Source organism: Lacerta agilis, chromosome 2, assembly GCF_009819535.1.
Source record: "Lacerta agilis isolate rLacAgi1 chromosome 2, rLacAgi1.pri, whole genome shotgun sequence".
Taxonomy (NCBI): Eukaryota; Metazoa; Chordata; class Lepidosauria; order Squamata; family Lacertidae; genus Lacerta; species Lacerta agilis.
The window spans coordinates 47,290,805-47,309,158 of NC_046313.1; the positions used below are offsets into that span (position 1 = coordinate 47,290,805).

An 18,354-nucleotide genomic window follows, 5' to 3' on the forward strand; every position below is an offset into this window, starting at 1 on the left:
CCTCCCTGACCACTGGCTCTTCTGGCTGGGGCTGATGGGAGTGTGAGTCCAGCAACACCTGAAAGCCACTCCTGAATCTAGGCGGGGGTTGCCTTTGTGCCAGAATGCCGCAGCACCGGGGAGAAAAAAACAGGCAGCTTTCCTTTCAGTTTGCTCCAGTTTCCCAGCATTTCAGAGCAGCCCCATGCAGGCGCTCAGCTCAGCTCTGCAGGACTTGATTAGAGAACGATATCAGCTCCTAGTATCCTTGCCCTTTCTAGGAAATGGCAGAACTCACTGTCTGGTAATTTTGCTCAAGAGGAAGCTTTGCTCTTGACAACTCAGCAAGCTATCCCTTGACCATAGAAAGGAATTTGGGGTGAGCAGGGCTCTAGATCAGCAGCACGGCAAGGAGTACATTAGTCACCATTTCGGGAGCTACAGAATCAGCTCAAGGAAACAGCATACAGTACCAAATCAGGAAAGGTTCCAGGTGTTTATACAGCAATTCCTTCTGGTTTGGAAACAATGGAAACCATCTTCTTTTTTTGCCATTAAGGGGGTTATACCCGTCCCCCGTCCCCCAATCATACGCAGGGCAAGGCAACATCAGCCATTAGCTGCAAGGATTTGAGGCGATCAGGGCAGTGGTTTATGCAGTTTCACATATGTACAGGCAGTCAGAGTCAAAAGGGTGTTAGAACCTGAGCTTTAGCCAATACCAGGAGACCCATCTCAAGGCTCTCTAGCTGACTACAATTAGAGGCAAGTTCATGAAGCTTGGCAACAAAGCAAAAGGAACAACATTGTTTTGGATGGCAAAACACACACACACAAAGACACAAGAATGAGTCACATCAGAGACAGCGATCTGCCTGTTCCCTTGAGTATAGAGGCCTATAAGAAAAAGGCCAACACAAATAAATTTGGGGGTCAGGACTGCAGTGGCTTAGGAGGCAATCCATCCATTCTAGGACAGGGTTTAGTTTTGCCCTGAACAGTCATGGACAGTGGCAGTGCATGGATATGGGACAGCAGGTAAGGAGCACTTAGCCTGAAGCAGAAAACCAGCCCATTGAGGCTGGAATCAGTATATGATGCTCCCCATTAACCAGCTCAGGTCCCTTCCAATGTTATCTCAAGAGGAAACCTTACTAGCTGGGCACATGTAGATATTGGCTCACACTCTCTGAAACATAGCAGGAAGGGGGATGCACTTATTGTAGACAACAGACGGATGGGGATGTATGCCAAGTCTTCTGTTTCTCTCCTTGCTAAACCTCCAGTGTAATCCTTTAACACCCCCCCACCCCAATTCCCACCCTGCATGCACTAAAGGAGAGTTTCTTAGAAAGTCTTCTCTATCAGCAACTGCTATAAAGTCACAGCTCGGTCTTCACTTTGTGCATCAGGTCCTTCTGGTCTATTTTCTCTAGGTCACGATTCCAGAAGTTGTAGGCTAAGAGGGCCACGTTTTTGGCCGCCACAGCAGCCATTTCCATTGAGCTAGCTGCCCACTCCATGCTGTTGAGGTAGTAGAGGTTATTGTGGAGGACAATGGGCGGGAGGCTCTTGGAAGACCCATAGTCAGGATAGGCCTGCCATTCTGTCACCTGGACAGAGTAGTAGGAACGGAACAGAGTCTTCAGCTCTTGCTTCTCCAAGGGGTGCTGGGAGTGGACTCGCCATATGGCTGCCTCTTGGGGCTGCTTCCGCCTGAAGGTACTGGATATGTTGATGGGGCAAATGTTGTCCATGGAACTGAAGAAGAGGACAGGAGCATCTGTGGTGAGGATGCTGGCAAAAGGGAAGAGCTTTGGATCTGGGAAGCCAAAATAAGAGGAGTTGAGGTAGCCATGGATGACGGAAGTGACCGTGGTGTGGAAGGTCCCTGGGAACTCAGCAACGGGAGGGTCGAAGTTCTGGAAGCTGATGTTACTCTTGCTATTATGCAGTGGAGTAGCAATGACCACAATGTCATAGAAGCTAGAGCCTTGGCCTTCCTCATCCTCATAGTGCACCTGGTAGAAGGTTTTTCCATCTGGAAAGAGTGGAGAGAGAGAGAGCACTCAAAACAGCAACTCAAATACTCAACAACTACCCTCACATCCTGCTGAAGGTTTTCACAAGATGAATGGGGTAAGACCTAGTAGTTGGAAAGCTTCTCCAACAATCTGCTAAGGCTCTGTGTTTCTCCATGTTCCTTAGTTAACCCCCCCCCTCTGTTTCTTATTATTTTCTTGCTGCTGCTGGCTTAAGCTTACAGACCCTGCCTGGTGAGCTAGACCAGACACATAGAGTCAATATACATTTTGCACAAGTGACAGATATAAGAGTAAAGAGCGACTTTATTTCTGACTGTCCACTAGTAAACAGGTGGGGAATCTTCTCACCTTCTGTGTGCACAGATGCAAATGATACTAGGCAAAGCCAAAATATTGGAGCATATGAAAGCGAGGGTGTGTACGTCTACGGATGTCTCAGCCGTGGATACACCATGAAAAGGAGCACTGTTAACCATGAGGTACACCAGATCTGGCTGATAAGCTGCAAGAAGGGGTGGCCAAGGTGGTACTTCTCCAGATGTTGTTGGACTCCAATTCCCATCAGCCCCAGCCAGCATGGCCAATGGTCAAGGATCATGGGAGTTTGTAGTCAAGCAGCATCTGGAGGTACTCAATAGCTTGGGGGATAGCAAGCATGAGACTGTAAAATGAAAGCATGTGAATGCAGCAGCAGCAGAACAATTGTGTTTTTTTATACTGTAATTTTATGTTGCGAACTATCCTGAGATCTATGGATATATGGTGGCATACAAATTTAATAAATAAAATAAATATAACAATGATGTGTTTCAGCAAACTCTATTGGGCTAAGGCCAACTAAGTCACACTCAAGAGTATACCCACTGATGTCAATGGATTTAAACAAGTTGTCCACTGATGTCAATGGATATTCTCTGAGTATGGCTAATGCTGGATATTACCTACTGCCTATATAATTAACAAAAATAATGAAATATAGGAAGGGATGCAGACAAGATGAAAAGGGTGAGAGTTAGCCTATTGTAAGTGCTCAAAGAGAAATATATTTTGATAAAGATTCCTACTGTGAAGAAAACATTTTTTTAAAAAAACGATTCAATGCTAAATGATCCAGGTACATAAGGAGAGAGTTTTGCTGCTCCTCATTGACTGCATCACAAAAGAATTCAACTTGTCACACCTGCCTGGCCACATCTACATAAAGCAATCACAATAGTAATGAACGCACAACCGAGAGAGAACACTGGATTTTCCCAAGTATAAATTTTGCACTTTTTAGTGTTCAGAAAACATGACGTCCCTGCAACAGAACAGTGGAGAAATGCAGAATCTGTGCAGTAAATATGCATTGTTTATAATTTCTTGTGCAACCAGCTGATCATCTGGAAAGGCACTGAGACAAGTGAACGGCCAAAAAGGTCCCAAGACCCACTTCCTGCAGATCCTTGTCTGCAGGCATGTTCTGGCTCCTTCTTTGCAAGCATTTTCAAGACACAAGTAGAGAAATGTAAAGTTAAAGTGATCCCTCAACTTTGCCCCTGCCATGCAAGGCCAGTGGTGGTATACCAGCTGCTGTCCATAATAAGGTCTCTTAAGAGAAGTACATCTGAATTGGAAAGTTTTAGTTCATGGGTAGGCAAACTAAGGCCCAGGGACAGGATCTGGCCCAATCACCTTCTAAATCCGGCCCGCAGATGGTCCGGGAATCTTTGTGTTTTTACATGAGTAGAATGTGCCCTTTTATTTAACCCATCTCTGGGTTATTTGTGGGGCATAGGAATTCATTCATTTCCAAAAAAAAATATAGTCGGCCCCCCACAAGCTCTGAGGGACAGTGGGCCAGCACCCTGCTTAAAAAGTTTGCTGATCCCTGTTTTAGTTCCTTAGGAGATCTGAGCTGGTCTCCTTCTCATCATTGTTTGCCAAACCCTGTCCTTGCCCAGCCGGCTTGGCCAATGGCCAGTGATGGATGGGAGTTATGCTCCAGCAACATTTGGAGGGCACCAGGTTGGTGACCCCTGATCTAGCTAACTTGATCTTCAAGGTCTCAAGCAAAGGTAGTTACCCAAGATCTCCTGGTTTTGCTTCAGCTCCGGGCAGCTTACCTGAGTTGTGCAGAGAAATGGCTGTCACAGTGGCCTCAATTATGTTGGCTTTCGTCAGCTTCAGCAAGCCTGAACACACCAGGTTGTTGCCACCTTCCACAGACCACATGTTGCCCTGTGCCCCTGCTAGGGACATGGCCCCTGAAGATAGAAATAGAGAGGGGTTATGTGTCAGAATAATAATAATGAAGACACCACTCCGTCTGGCAACATGCCTCGGTCTATCGAGATCAGTCAGTGTTCCACTGGAAAGAGACACCTTTGGCCTTGCTTGGTAAGTATGCAGCAAGATAGCAAAAGGTGGCACTCACCTGCAAACGCAGGCACCAGTGCTGACTGGCCATAGCTGGCACGGAGAACGGCCACAATGACCTCGTCAATGAAGCGCTGTGTGATGCCCACCTCCAGCAGGGAGTCTGCCACAGAGCGCTGTGTCATGTTGACAAACGTGTCCCCACCCAGCGAATGCAGGAGCTCCTCAAGGCGAGAAAACGCATAGCCGTGGGCCTGGTATTTGTAGATCCTACAGGACACAAAAAAGGAGGAGACAAATCTGGAGCAGTCAGATCCTTATGCCAGGAGATCTAAAGGTAGTTCAGTGCATCTCTTCTGCCTAGCTGGACACTTTCTGGGCTTAAAGGAGAAGGAAGACCACCCTCTTTTCCTCTCCAGAGGTCCCACCACCTCTGTCACATACCTCATGAACTTCTCCATTACCTCCTCCACCCACATCTGTAGGCGCAGGAAGCTCATGCCGTAGTGCCACCAAAGTCGGAAGAGGTTCAGCAGGTACCAGTCTGTCTCCTCTAGGGCAAACTGCTCCCCGCTAAAGATGGCGCTCTTCCCGGCCAATTCTCGACGGTGCTTCAGCCCTAGGACAAGGGGACAATGAGGTAGAAGAGTAAGGCTACTTTCTGTCCTCCTTCATGAGCCAGGGAGCGCAGGCAATGCAGCCTTCTGCTTTTACAGTACTGTTTTTGCAGATTTTGTATGGGCTACAAAACTTGGCCCAAATGCAATTGTTTCCAGTGTGATTGTACCCACACTCACCCAGCAGCTTAACAAAGTCCTGCATGTGTAGATTGAGGGAGTGAATGGAGGCACCACCGATTTCATACTGCTGTTTGTTGACAGTGACTGTGGCCAGGCGGCCCCCAACGGTGTCCTTCTCGTACACGTCCAGTTGCACCTGTGGCCCAAAGTGCTGCTGCAGGAAGTGGGCCACCGAAGAGCCACCAATCCCAGCTCCCACTACAGCTGCCAAGGCAAAAGCAGAGGGGCGAGGATAAGGAAGAACAGATGCACGCCCACCTCCGACCACCTGTCCCACTCCCCAAAGGACCAGCAGGTTGCTCATCTTACACACAAAGACCCTTAAACAATCCTTTGTCCTGCAGGGAGGAAGCAGCACAGTGAAGAGGAAGGTTTTCCAACCCAGTCATTTGGCCTAATTTTTTACCCATGTTCTTCGCCAAATGAAAACAGTTGCTATGAAGCAAGGGAAAGTTCTGCAGAAGGCCACAGCAAGCTTTCATCTGAATCTCTCAACATGGTTAACTCATGTGTGTGTGAGAGAGAGAGGGGGGGGGGTGTACCAAGCTGCTGCTTTATGCCAAATATCACATTAATTACTTTACAAGGCAAGTTGCTGCTGTCTTCATATGCTCAAAAAATGTAGTAGTATTTTCTTTTAATAAAAAAACCCCACAGAGCAAGAAAAATCCCATCATGAATGATTTTAAGATATTGATTAGTTCCAAAATGGTAGCCATGGAAGCATCTAGCAAAGTCACCCAAGTCCTGTGGACCAACAAATGCTCTCATGATCTTGTGCTCATTAAGTACAGGAAATCTTCATCCAAGTGGTCAGGTACACGTTTCCTGGCTACGGAGTTAAGGCACCTCAAGGGTATAATAATGATAATGATAATAATTTATACCTTGCCCATCTGGCTGGGTTTCCTCAGCCAATCTGGGCGGCTCTCAACAGAATATTATTATTAATAATGAAGTGATAAAAACACCTTGTCCAAGCCCTGGTCCATGCAGGAAACCTGCTGCCACAGCATTCCTCATACATGGCCAACCAGCCTTTGCTTAAAAATGTATACTGAAGGAGAGGCCACCATTTTCCAAGGCTTCCTGTTCTGCTCTGTTCCACTGGCAAACAGCCCCTACCACCAGGAGATCCTTCCTAATACTGTCTTAGCTGAAGCCCCCTTTCCCATTATCTAAACTCACTCAAGTACAGACGTCAGGGGTCATGAGTGGCTATAGAAGGAACTACCGTATAAATTAGCCCCACATTCCTCTGGCTACACCTGAAAAACTTGCCGTCTTATTCTTGTCAACAAAGGCTTTGTGTGCCTTTGTTATGGTGGCTGATATTATTATGAACAACTGCAATAATGACGAATCCTGGGACAAATGTCACACTGGAGAATTTGTGACTAGCAGGCAAACACGATCTGTGCTTAAGGGGAAAAGGCCACCACTCAGCTGCAGAGCAGGTTCAATCCCTGGCATATCCAGGTAGGGCTGGGAGATGTCCTTGTCTGGAAGCTTGAAGAGCTGCTGCCAGTCCGTGCAGACAATCCTGAGCTAAATGGACCAACAGTCTGGTTCAGCAGAAGGCAGCTTCCTATTTCGCCACTACAGAAGCATCCTTAATGCCAATTATTCAGCCCTAGCCTCCTGCATGCCCTGACACGTCCGTGCAGCCTCATCCTCGTGACTATTTGTTTCGTATCTTAAACACTTGTCTTCCGATCCCGCCGCCCAGGAGGCCTCGCTTAAACCCAGGCGTCCCGAGCTTACGCGCCCGTGATTTCGACAGCAGCAGCGCCTACCTATTTTGCCGGGCGGAGCATCCCCTGCCGCAGCGATGGGGGGCTGTATCACCCCTACAGCTATCGCGGTGAGAAACAAAAGGAGCCGGGGCGCCCATGGCAGCCGAGGCGAGGCTGCCATCATGGTGGCAGCGGCGGCGGCAAGCGGCAACGCAAAGCGCGACGTGCGCAGTTTACATCTCCGCGCAGCCGAGCTCCGGCTCGCTCGCCTGCCCGACGGATTCTCGGCCGGCGGGGGAGCCTCTCGCCTCCGCCCACTCGCACGCAGCGCTTCCCGAAGGAGCGAGGAGGGAGCAAGGCATTGGCTGCGCCTCTCGCAGCGCCGCCTTCGTCGTGGAGAGCAAGGGGCGAGAGGCGGCCTCCTTCAAGAGACGCCCCTTCTGAGCCGAGGATGCAACCTCGAACGGAGAACCCGCGGCTCGGCAGGCTTTCGGACTACAACTCCCGTCATCCCCGACCGTCGGTCATGAAGTGCAAGGGCTGACGGGAGTTGAAGGCGAAGCGCACCTGGAGGGCCGCGGGTTCCCTTTGCCTGCAGCACGCAATGGCCTCGAGGGCTCCCGCGATAGGCTTTTTTTTTTCGCGAAGCGCGCAAATGCTTAAACAAATGCTTTTAGCTCTAAGTCTTGCTCTGATTCCCCTCGCCCCGTTCTTCATTTGCCATGCGGCCTCCCCGCTTCTGAACTACCATTCATCATTTGCTGTTTTTCGAAGCTTAAAACTGGGAATGGTACAGCCAGCCGCAAGCACGAGCTCTTGCCTTCCTTTGTGGTCGGCCGTGGATCGGCGTCTTTCCTAGGAATACACTGGTTCTTTTGAACTCAGCTTGCAAGGAGAAGGGCCCCACTCTGCTGTCCGTCTCCATCTCTGCATCTCCTGCAGCATTAAGAGGATTGGGCCACCGAGATGCCATTTTTGTCAGCCCTGTCTTGGGTGTAACTTGGAAGGGTTGGTTTGCTTTTCACACTCTTTGAAGCTTCCCGTGCAGGCATCACTGAATAAATATAGGATTTTGACATTCGGGTTGCAAGTGTAAAAAGCACGGCCCTGCCGAGTTCAGCAAATGCTGCTGGCGCAATTACACCTGACGGCGAAGCAGCGAGAACTGGCTTCAGGCACCTGGACCTTTGGCAGACCAACTCAAGCGTCTGAAAACGTGACATGAATGCTGGCAACATCAACCTCGCCCTGTGGGAATCCCTTGACAACCACAGTGCCTGGTGGCAGTCAGTCAGGTCATGTATTCACAGCAGTAACCAGATGAGGCATTATATCAGCAACAAATGGACTCCTCATAGCATGATCTTTCACATGCAAAAAGCGAATAATAATTCAAAGCATTCAGCCAGAGTGCATTTTAGGCTAGTGTGGTCTTTTATTTAATACTGCAGAAATTAAACACTGTATAGTGACTGTCGTCACGGTGCCTGCAGAAAATAACCCCTCTAGCATGTGTGCTAAATCAAAGCACACACAATTAAATTACCTTTCCCCCCAAAATTCTGGCTGATTTCAAAATGGCAAGAAATCAAAACATTTCTAAATTTCTGACTGGGCACGTCCTCTTTAGGAGGTATTCAAAGTCAGTACACATGTTTCAGTCTTGTAAAGGTAACTTTTATTTGTAAGAATATGGTGCAGAGTGATTTCAAGACATTGTTGTGTTCCGAACAACTTGAGTTTTCTTCCTTACCCTGCAAAAGCCAAAACTGTTGGCTTAATAAATGCAGCATTCAACTGTACAGATTTGTATTGTACACATAAATAGCTCACCACTTTTTTGAGCAATTCAACAACTGGAAGACAAACACTGTAATCTCTGTGTTTTCTTGGAAATAAGCCCATTGTACTCAGCGGGTATTGCTCAGGGTAATTGTTCACAGGATTGCAGTTCAAGATGCAATTTAAATCTTATTTCCTATGGAACTTCTGAACAAACATGCGTGACTGTGCTAGAAATTTTTTGTTCTTTTGCCCGGGGGGGGGGGGAATACACATCTTAAATGTATTTTAAATTAGAAATGTGCTCTAACAATCTCTTATATTGCTCTAAGGATCATTCACTTGTAGCCCAAAGTTGCCCCCCCCCAATTTGGTACTGCAGATAACCCTTTGTGGATTAATTCAGTTCATGTACATCTGCCTGAGAATATGCCAGAGGTGGGTGGTTTTAGGGTAGCGTGCCTGGTTTGGCTGCATTGGCTGCCACCCTGCAGGGGGCGCCACACCAATGCTGTAGAATGAAGCGCAAGGAGTGAGAGGGGGCACTGAATTTTAGCATTGCCGCTGAAAGCTGAGAGCCCAAAGCCCACCGCTGAATATGCTCGTATGAAACACCACTTCTTTCTGACTAACAAACACAAGAATGCATATGGTAGGGAGGAAATCCTGGAAATAAATACCGACTTGAATCTTTCATTTTTATAATTTCAGAGTCAAGAGATCTCTCTCTGGACAGTACAGACAAAGCTAACACAAATAACACGGGAGCCAGCAGAGTCTGGAACTTTCAGCTGACAAGATAGCAAGACAGGACAAAATTCCTCTGAAATAGAAAGTGGGTGTGAGTCTAAAATAAGGCCACCCCCACTGAGATTCATTTTTTGAACTTTCAACTAGGATTCAGAATGAAGCCAACATGTTGGGTCACCTCAATCATCTCTCAAATAGTTAGGATTTTTCACGCTTGCATGTTTAGCTTACCTGTCGCACAAAAACTGATCAGAACCAAGCACCCACTTGTTTACCAAATGATACCAATTTATTCTCTAGCTGGAAGTCACCTCATAACTTTGGCTAAAACTCTGATCTGATATTTTCCCTGCTATTTTTACTGAAATTAGCTGAAGTGCACTTCGTTTAGACACTTTCATATGCATATATATTTATTTTAAAAAACTAAATATAAAACAAAACATATATTTTGATATCTAATCTAGTAGTCTCTGAATCCAGATTTTTCACAGTGCCATTTGCATAGCAATTACTTGTGAGCTCAAACTCAAAAGACTACACTTCCCTTTTGGAGTACAAGACTATTCCATCTCTTCCAGTTTCGATAACATAGCAAATTGTACTTGAAAACTGTGGTACATAATTTGAGGGAGAATTTATGGCCAATAAACCTGAATCTTCACAAAAAGTCTATTTCGTTCCCTTAAACTGTTGAGCTACTGGCCCATTTTGTCCAGTATTTTAAATGGCAATGAGAAAGGACTCATCCATACCCTTATACGTACCACAGTGGAGATTTCACAGGGTTGAAATAGCCAAGTAGCCTGAGGAAGATCTCCAACTGCAGAAAGAATTTACAAATTAACACCTCCAGACATACTTCTGCTGGGTATCAAAGCCCCTTCACACTACTCATCACTCGTTTTCAAAACGCTTTACAGCTGATAAATAATAATTGTAGCATTTCTGGGAGGTAGGCAAATATATTCCCACTTTACATATAGAAAAGTAGAGGTCCAGCAGCTGAACCAAAATTCAAGGAAAGCAGAGTGCATTTGTAAGAACACAGGAAGTTCTAATTTAATCACTTCTTATACCAATTCAGACCACTGGTCAGTATTATCTACACCATGGGTAGTCAACATTCTGGACTACAGCTCCCATCAGCCCTGATCATTAGTCATGTTGGCTGGGGCTGATGGGAGCTGTATTCCACAGCATCCTGGAGGACTACCCCTTTGTCTACCCTGATTATTTTGAATCCTGCCTTGAGATCCCAGGGACCAAAATGGTACCTTCTGCATACAATATGTGGTCTACAACTGAGCTACTTCCCTTCCCTTCTTGGAATTATGGCCTTTCCCTTATCATTAGGAATTATTAGGAGTCCTCCTTCCCCTCAAAACCCACAACAGAATTTAATGGAAAACCAAAACCAGAAAAGTCACAGCACTACCTCTGACTGAGAAACAGCTGGGGGGGGGGGGAGAAAACAAACACCATTTATGACAAAGAACAAGTAATATTAAATTAGCTGTACATCTTGGAAGTGAAGATCAGGCCATTGCACCCCATCCTGAGAGGCCAGCAGGTAACAAATTTGGGTTAATAAATAAAAATCCATGCTATAGCAGCAACAGTCACATGGACAGAGAAATCAGTCCATTAAGGTCTCAAGTATTTATAAAACGTGTCCACCTCATTCGTGTGATTCTACTGCCACACCCACATGTGCATGTCTAATAGTGCGGCCGTGAAGTTTATAACCATCCAGAGTCACTAATGCCACAGTGCCTGGCTCCATTTCCTCTGCTGGCACATGACAGACTATTTCATGATCGTAGGGGTCATATTTGCCACCAATGGGGTGCATTTTCTGCAGGCCATGCTTCACAAATATGGTTTGCAGTTTGGACTCTAGGAGAGACAAGCCTTCACATATATTCTTGAGAGTCAGGGTTGGGTCGTTGTGTTCTCCACCTGTGGTACTCTCAGTGGTCTTCTCCAAGATATCTGCCACTTCTACCAGGTCTCTACAGAAACTCTGGATGCCTGTAGATACATAGATCAGAAAGGTGAGGATGACTGTTCAAAGGGCAGGCACAATGCATTAGAGTCCCAGTCCTTATAACATTCTCTGTATAAAAGAATCAAGGTCCAGCAAATACTGACAAACCTTTTTTATATATACATATAGTCCCTGATAGATGTACTGCTATTTTAATTAACGTTTGTGTTATTTGCTCATTGATTTTATTTGCAACATAAACCACCCTAAGATAAACATTTTGAAGGGAGGTACCTGTATATAAATGCCTTAAAGAAACAAATAAAGCAGAGCACATGGGGTGGTAGGTAGAGCTTGTAGCAAGCTCTGCACAATACCAGCACCCTTTTTACTCACCAAATATCTTAGCATCCTCAACAAACTTCTGTGTCCTCCGCCTAACATTTTCAGAATCTGTCAGGGCTCTTTGGTACCGTTCCTGCACACACAGTAAGAAGCAGAGTCGGACAAGAACACCACCCAAAGCAACAGGGCAATGAGCCATCTATAATGCAAGAGGGTTGAGCGCAGCTTTGCTTGACAGGCACACCCTTCAGTTGCTGCTCTTAGCTAAAACACATTGCCTGTGTGGCTTCCTGCTGAAATGAATGGGCCATATTGAAAAAGACGTAAAGCTCTCCTCACCCCACTTCATTACCCTCTTCTTCTAACAAACAATGGCAAGGAATAGCTGCAGCAGATGTACATGCATGCACACTTACGTAGCAGAAAGATATTGGGAAAATGTGAAAGCAGCATCTCCTAACATCAACAATGCCTTATTTATTACATTTATTTCACAAAATGTATATACAGCTTGATGGTAATAAAACCTCAAAGCAGTGAACAAAAAGACAAAAACCCTAAGGTTATCAGTAAAAACACAGCTAAAAGCAACTACTTAAAACATTCAAAAAATACTAATAACTAAAATCAGCTGAGAATTAGATTAAACACACGTATCAACACACTGCTGGTCTGGATAGGCTTGCCTAAGCAAAAATGGTCTGCTGCCATTTCCCCTCCTTATGCTGAGCACGGGACAAAGTCTAGTGACAGTCTCTAGACACTGTTGCTCATGCTATTCGGAGGGTATGCAGGTAGACTTCCCCCTTGCTTACTGAATACTGATTGACTGTGAGTGCACAAACTCATCCCATCACAGTGAGCATTTAGTGGATGACAGGAAGGACAGGCACTGCTACACAGAACGGTGCTTTCCCCCTGTGTGGAAAACAACAGTTTAGAGTTGTTCCTTCTGCCTGGTCCCTCTTTAAAGAGCCCAGGCAGGCAGCAGTGATGGTCACTAGAGATGTCACCAGCTGGGTATCTGCTGTTCTGGAATGTTTTGACTATTGTCCTGTGAGGACAGCTCTACGTTTGGAAAAGTGACGGATACACAATAAATAGCCTGGGTATAAAATGCTTAAGAGTAAATTCAGTGCATGTAATGATGACGGCTGCAATGCTGTACACCAGACCTAGTGTCAGCTCTCAGCATGGTCAGGCAAATGCTGGGGCTTGCACACCCTGGCAGGGCCCCCTGGAACTGACATCTTGCTGGTATATCTTTGTCACCATCCTCCTTTTTCTCTATCAACCGGAAGGGACCCAAACAAACAGACTCTTGTTCTGATCCGCTTTCACCACCAGCTAGCCTGCCTGGAGGAGGAGGAGGCTGGCAATAGTGGCAGGAGGGGTTGCGGGGAGAGAGTGGCAGCAGGGGATGCTATCTAATTCTACTCATCTGATCTTTTGACTACTGCATGCTGCAGACTTTGGGACTGGGTATTTAAGACACACAAAAGCTGAAACCTTAAAAAAAATGTGTTAGGGCAAACAGCCAAGTTAAGGATGGTACATACTGTTAAGACACGGACTTGTTCTTCCAATTTGGTGGCTTTGAGCTCTAAACTGTTCTCGTTCAGATGTCTAGGCTCATCAGGAGGGTCTTCCGGACCACAGTCATCGCCTGTGCTCCTCTGCTGTGCAGCAGTACTGAAGGCAAAGGACAAGCCTCTGAAACAACACAGTGGCAAACAATGAGGAGAGAAGCAAAACACTTTCAGAGGTGTCTGTTTAAAAAAGTAAAGAATCAGCTAGCTCCAGCCTTGTGTTTTCCCACCTGGACTTGGGTGGAGGCAGCAGTGGTCCAGGTCAAAGGAACACAGGCCTCAGTCTTGTGCTATTGGGTGGGAATTTTTATTCACACCTCCTTCCAGCAGATATAGATTAATCTCTCTCCCAATCCTGTGAAGGAGAAAGACTGAAAAGCAACAGCCTTTTGCATGTAGGTTGGAAAACTTTATCCGGGTGTCATTGACTAGCGGAACAACTTGCTCCCCGCCACCCCACCCCCCTTTTAAAGCCGCTTCTCTGTGACACTAAATGCTGGTTGGCAAGAAGAGAACTTATATTGTGCACATCCCTTTAGCATTTACAGCATGTGTGTGATTATGATTACAGAGGGAGCTTGGCGAACCAGCCATTTGCTACACTTTGTGCTCAACAGCATGGGAACCCAGGTCAGGTTTTATGTATCAATGCTAGTTATAGCAAGAATGTAAGAATGTTCTGCAGGACAAAGACTCTTTGAAATCACCTCATTCAGGGTGTTGGCAACAAGCCACATATCATAGCAGACTGTGTACACTATTGTCCAGCTGATGTGAATGCACTCACCTGAAAAGCATCTGGGGCAGTTTTGTAGACATGCAAGCTGTTTTTTTGCCCATAAGGGAATGCTGTTGCTAATATGAAAACTATATGGGTGCTATAAATTAATAAAAGAGGAATCTAGCTGGGCTCCCATCAGCCCCAGTCAACAAGGATTATGGGAGTTGGATTAGAGTAGTGTCTGAATGCCCGCAGGTCCCATGCTTCTATTATAAACAAAACTCTACTCTTTCCTCTTTAGGTGAACAGGGCTCAATGCTTTGCCAGCATTTTTTAATATGTTGCCAAGCTCTGAATGAATCTTGCTGCTCAGTTCCTAATGGAGAGGAAGACTTTTACATTAACATTTGTTCTGTCCTGAAGCACTCAGTTGAGTAACAAAACTGAATCAGAAGAAATTGCTTCCTTGAAAGTTGCCCTAACGCTTGACTCTATTTATCTGAAGTACACGTGAAAAGAGGACCGATGTCTACGTTTGGAGACGACCAACAGTGCTGTGTTTTGAGGTGTTAACTACAAATTCTGATTTGATACACTGGTACACAGTTGTGGGCAGCAGCATAAAATGTAGGGTTTGTGGCACAAAACAACACAGAATTTGGCATAGGTTTTGAGGGAATACCAGGTTTGGGGGTTTATAGTGAATGCTGCCTGCAAAGAAAGCATAAGCTGCCATTGTTAAACTGGTTGCAGGGATTCCAGGGAGCAGGGAGGGATCTGAATTAGCACCCCTGAAAGGTAGGTATCTAATGCTGCACACAGGTCTGATCTACTCTACACCCAAAGGGAGTGGGGGCTGTGTTCCACCACCTACACAGAGGTGATTCATGGAGCTGGATTTGGACAGGGGGAAAAGGAAGTTTCGCTTCTTGTTGAAATGCTGGGTTGGGCAGGGAGTGTGTGACTCTGCTACTTGAAATAAATAATCTCCAAACCCAAAGGCAAAGTTCTATTAATTTTTTTTTGGGGGGGGGGGGGGGTAAAGAGCTGAAGTAGTGTCTTTGCCTTTGAAAAGTGACACACACATTAGAGGATCAAAAGGGCCTACCTAGACAGCAGAATTGCAGCATTTGAGTGGCATATGTTCCCTGAGTGACATTTTGTCCTCGTAGCTGTGGGTGTACACAAACATTGCATAAGGAAGGAAGGAAACAGCATCTGAAAGCACTTGCCTGAATGACAACAGCTTTAGGAATGATGAACCATTCTCTTCAACTAGACAATCTGGGTTCAGTTAACAAATCTGTCATTAAGAAGGCCAAAACTCAGTGGACAGACCATTCAAATCAAAACCTTCCCTTGTCTTGCAGCCCTAATCACTTACTGGCTAGACTAAAGTTCTGTACCATGCTCTGCATTGGGCTGCCCATGAAGTCAGTCCAGAAGTAAGGTAACATCAGATGACATTACACAGATCCTTTACCAGCTCCAACAGTAAGCAATTTGCTCCTGGATTGGGGCAGGTTGGCAGCAAGGTCAGGGCTGTGCGGGTGCAGCAGGTGAACTGCTTCGGCTTCACTGGAAGTGGCAGTGGCAGCACTGTTAGACATATTCACTACGCCAGCTGTTCCTGCTTCCCCCTACAAAGATCTGTGCAAGAAATCTACTCGATTGGGAGCCGCCCAGAGTGGCTGGGGAAACTCAGCCAGATGGGTGGGGTACAAATAATAAATTATTATTATTATATTATTACTCCACTTTATAACTCTGGGGGGGGGGTCCCTCACTACTGGTTGCACAACAGATAAATGAGGCCTGTCCAGAAACATCAACAATATTTAGAATGACCCCCCAAGGGAAGAGCACTGCCTGCTTTTCGGCAGACAGCGAAGACCATTTTATTCCAACATGCTTTCTCAACATTGTGCTATTAGTTAGGATGAACGTCTGCTGCTGCTGTTTCAAAAAGACCAGATCAACATATTAGTGGGTTATGTATAGTTTTTTTTTAAAATATTGTTCATTTGCATTTCGGTGATGCTTGATAAATTCTCTTTGTTGTAACCTGCCTCACTGAACACTCCCATAAAAAGAATGGTGCAATAGGAAGATAAAAACACCACCACACAGGACAGTATAAAATTGTACTGAGAACCAAGTTACTAACAAAATCAGATGCACTGATGACACAGCTTGACAGTATTTGAACAGGACACAGATCTATCACATGCTGGTTATTCATCCCTGCAGGTACTGCTCTACAAAGTTCTGCAGAAACTATGAGATCACTTCCTTAGATGGGGTTTGTGTGTGTGTGTGTACATGTTCTGAGCTATGAATAGCCAACAAACCAAGCATCAACTACTTGGATTGCTTCTTACTCTTGAGTCAGTGAAGTCCAGCTTCTTCCGCCCACTCCACACCCCCTTATCCCCACTGCAAACTATGGCCTTTGAAAATGTCTAACCCATGTCTTCATCCAAGGGATTCCAAGGCAACATACACAGACATTCCAAACTTCTATACAATATTAAAACAAACAATAAAAATCAAAGCATTAATAAAAAATTCAAAATGCAGGTACCAGTCTGCCAATATAATTGCCAGACAGCCAAACTCCAGGAACTTTAAAAGAGGACGCTGAACTAAATGGACCTTTGGCCCGACCCCACAGGGCTTTCTTATCATCTCAGTAACTGAGAGTATCTCAGTATCTCTCTTATCAGCTGCACAGAAAGGAAATTTCACCAGGATGCTTTCATTCTCCCTTCACTGGAGGAGAAAGAAGACACAGAGAAAAAGGCACAAAATTGGGTGCAATCCTCAGAGACGCACTGATCTAAAAATACTACATAAAAAGCACCTCGAGAGCCCATTTCGAGCGCCTGGGTGCTGTGGCACCTTTTGAGTGCTAACACACCTCCAGGCAAGAGAGAAAACACCTCCAAGGAGGGAACCTGGGAGACCTCGCAAATTCCCAAGAGCTCCATGAAGGGGGGGGGGGCAAAAAGGGGAGAGGATCTAAAGCCGTGGTTCCCAACGTGGGGCACATGCCCCACAGAGGGTCAATTTGATTTTTAAGGGGGGAAATTCGAGAATGAGTTGTTAACAGTTAATGGCCTTTTAGGCTTCCTCCACGTAAATAGTTCACTTTTTGAACAATAAGAATTATATGTCACAAGCGGGGTGGCACCAGGATTTTAGAGATGCTTACTTAGGTGGGGCTGATCACCGAAGAATTGATGCTTTTGAATTATGGTGCTGGAGGAGACTCTTGAGAGTCCCATGGACTGCAATAAGATCAAACGTATCCATCCTTAAAAAAATCAGTCCTGAGTGCTCACTGGAAGGACAGATCCTGAAGCTGAGGTTCCAATACTTTGGCCACCTCATGAGAAGAGAAGACTCCCTGGAAAAGACCCTGATGTTGGGAAAGATGGAGGGCACAAGGAGAAGGGGACGACAGAGGATGAAATGGTTGGACAGTGTTCTCGAAGCTACTAACATGAGTTTGGCCAAACTGCGAGAGGCAGTGAAGGACAGGCGTGCCTGGCGTGCTCTGGTCCATGGGGTCACGAAGAGTCGGACACGACTGAACAACAAAGGTGGGGCATGGCCAAAAAAAGGTTGGGAACCACTAATCTAAAGCAAAATGAAGCAGAACCTCCCCATCCCCGCCAAAAAAGAGTGCCGCCCCGGGAAAACTACACGGCGACTACACACAGAAAAAGGAGAGGATCCAATCCTCGGCGGCCTGCGCAGGGGCTCGCCATTGCCCGCCACCCACGGGGGGAAAGAGGGCGACGGCTCCACTGAGGAAGGAGGAGGATTGGAAAGGAGCCCATTTCAGCCTGTCCCCCCCCATCCGCCCCCCGTACCTGTCGTAGCGCAAGTGATGGTGGCTAAACTGGAGCAGGGGGCTGAAGCAGCGCCCCGCCGCTCGCGCCGACCTGCCTGCTGCTGCCATAGCCGCCCCGCCGACGGACGAAGCGTGGCCGACGCTGGACCGCCAGGCGCCGACGGTGGGAGGAGACAAGGGCGGCGGCGGCGGCGACTACATCTCCCGTCAGGCACCGCGGCCTCCCACGCCCGCCCTCCTCGCAGCGAAAAAGGGCCCCGCCTTTCAGAATCATAGAATCAAAGAATCATACAGTTGGGAGAGATCCCGGGGGTCATCTAGCCCAACCCTCTGCCATGCAGGAATCTTGTCCACGGAACCAGTGAGCGAGAGGAGTTGCCTGGGTCACGCCTTGGCTGTA

At 46.5% G+C, this 18,354-nt stretch overlaps 2 protein-coding genes across 2 annotated transcripts; both read right to left on the reverse strand.

Moving 5' to 3' along the window:
- Nucleotides 1–587: 587 nt before the first annotated feature.
- On the reverse strand, nucleotides 588–7,117 carry PCYOX1L (prenylcysteine oxidase 1 like). The gene is made up of 6 exons (XM_033139913.1): nucleotides 6,979–7,117; nucleotides 5,180–5,386; nucleotides 4,827–5,001; nucleotides 4,441–4,652; nucleotides 4,130–4,270; nucleotides 588–2,020 (listed from the first exon to the last, which is right to left on the reverse strand). The coding sequence occupies exons 1-6, from the start codon at nucleotides 7,100–7,102 to the stop codon at nucleotides 1,362–1,364; spliced, it is 1,518 nt and encodes a 505-aa protein (XP_032995804.1). The 5' UTR covers nucleotides 7,103–7,117; the 3' UTR covers nucleotides 588–1,361.
- A 1,456-nt stretch (nucleotides 7,118–8,573) lies between these two features.
- On the reverse strand, nucleotides 8,574–18,132 carry GRPEL2 (GrpE like 2, mitochondrial). The gene is made up of 4 exons (XM_033139914.1): nucleotides 17,974–18,132; nucleotides 13,345–13,498; nucleotides 11,837–11,918; nucleotides 8,574–11,484 (listed from the first exon to the last, which is right to left on the reverse strand). The coding sequence occupies exons 1-4, from the start codon at nucleotides 18,060–18,062 to the stop codon at nucleotides 11,132–11,134; spliced, it is 678 nt and encodes a 225-aa protein (XP_032995805.1). The 5' UTR covers nucleotides 18,063–18,132; the 3' UTR covers nucleotides 8,574–11,131.
- Between the last annotated feature and the right edge of the window lie 222 nt (nucleotides 18,133–18,354).

Coding starts and splice junctions, on each gene's coding strand:
- PCYOX1L (XM_033139913.1), bottom strand. CDS start 7,102: ATGATGGCAGCCTCGCCTCGGCTGCCATGGGCGCCCCGGCTCCTTTTG. Junction 5,387..6,978: donor TGCTCCGCCCGGCAAAATAG/GTAGGCGCTGCT, acceptor TTGCCTTGGCAG/CTGTAGTGGGAGCTGGGATT. Junction 4,271..4,440: donor ACTGGTGCCTGCGTTTGCAG/GTGAGTGCCACC, acceptor TTCTATCTTCAG/GGGCCATGTCCCTAGCAGGG.
- GRPEL2 (XM_033139914.1), bottom strand. CDS start 18,062: ATGGCAGCAGCAGGCAGGTCGGCGCGAGCGGCGGGGCGCTGCTTCAGC. Junction 11,919..13,344: donor AACAAGTCCGTGTCTTAACA/GTATGTACCATC, acceptor CTGTGTGTGCAG/GAACGGTACCAAAGAGCCCT. Junction 11,485..11,836: donor TGAGGATGCTAAGATATTTG/GTGAGTAAAAAG, acceptor ATGTATCTACAG/GCATCCAGAGTTTCTGTAGA.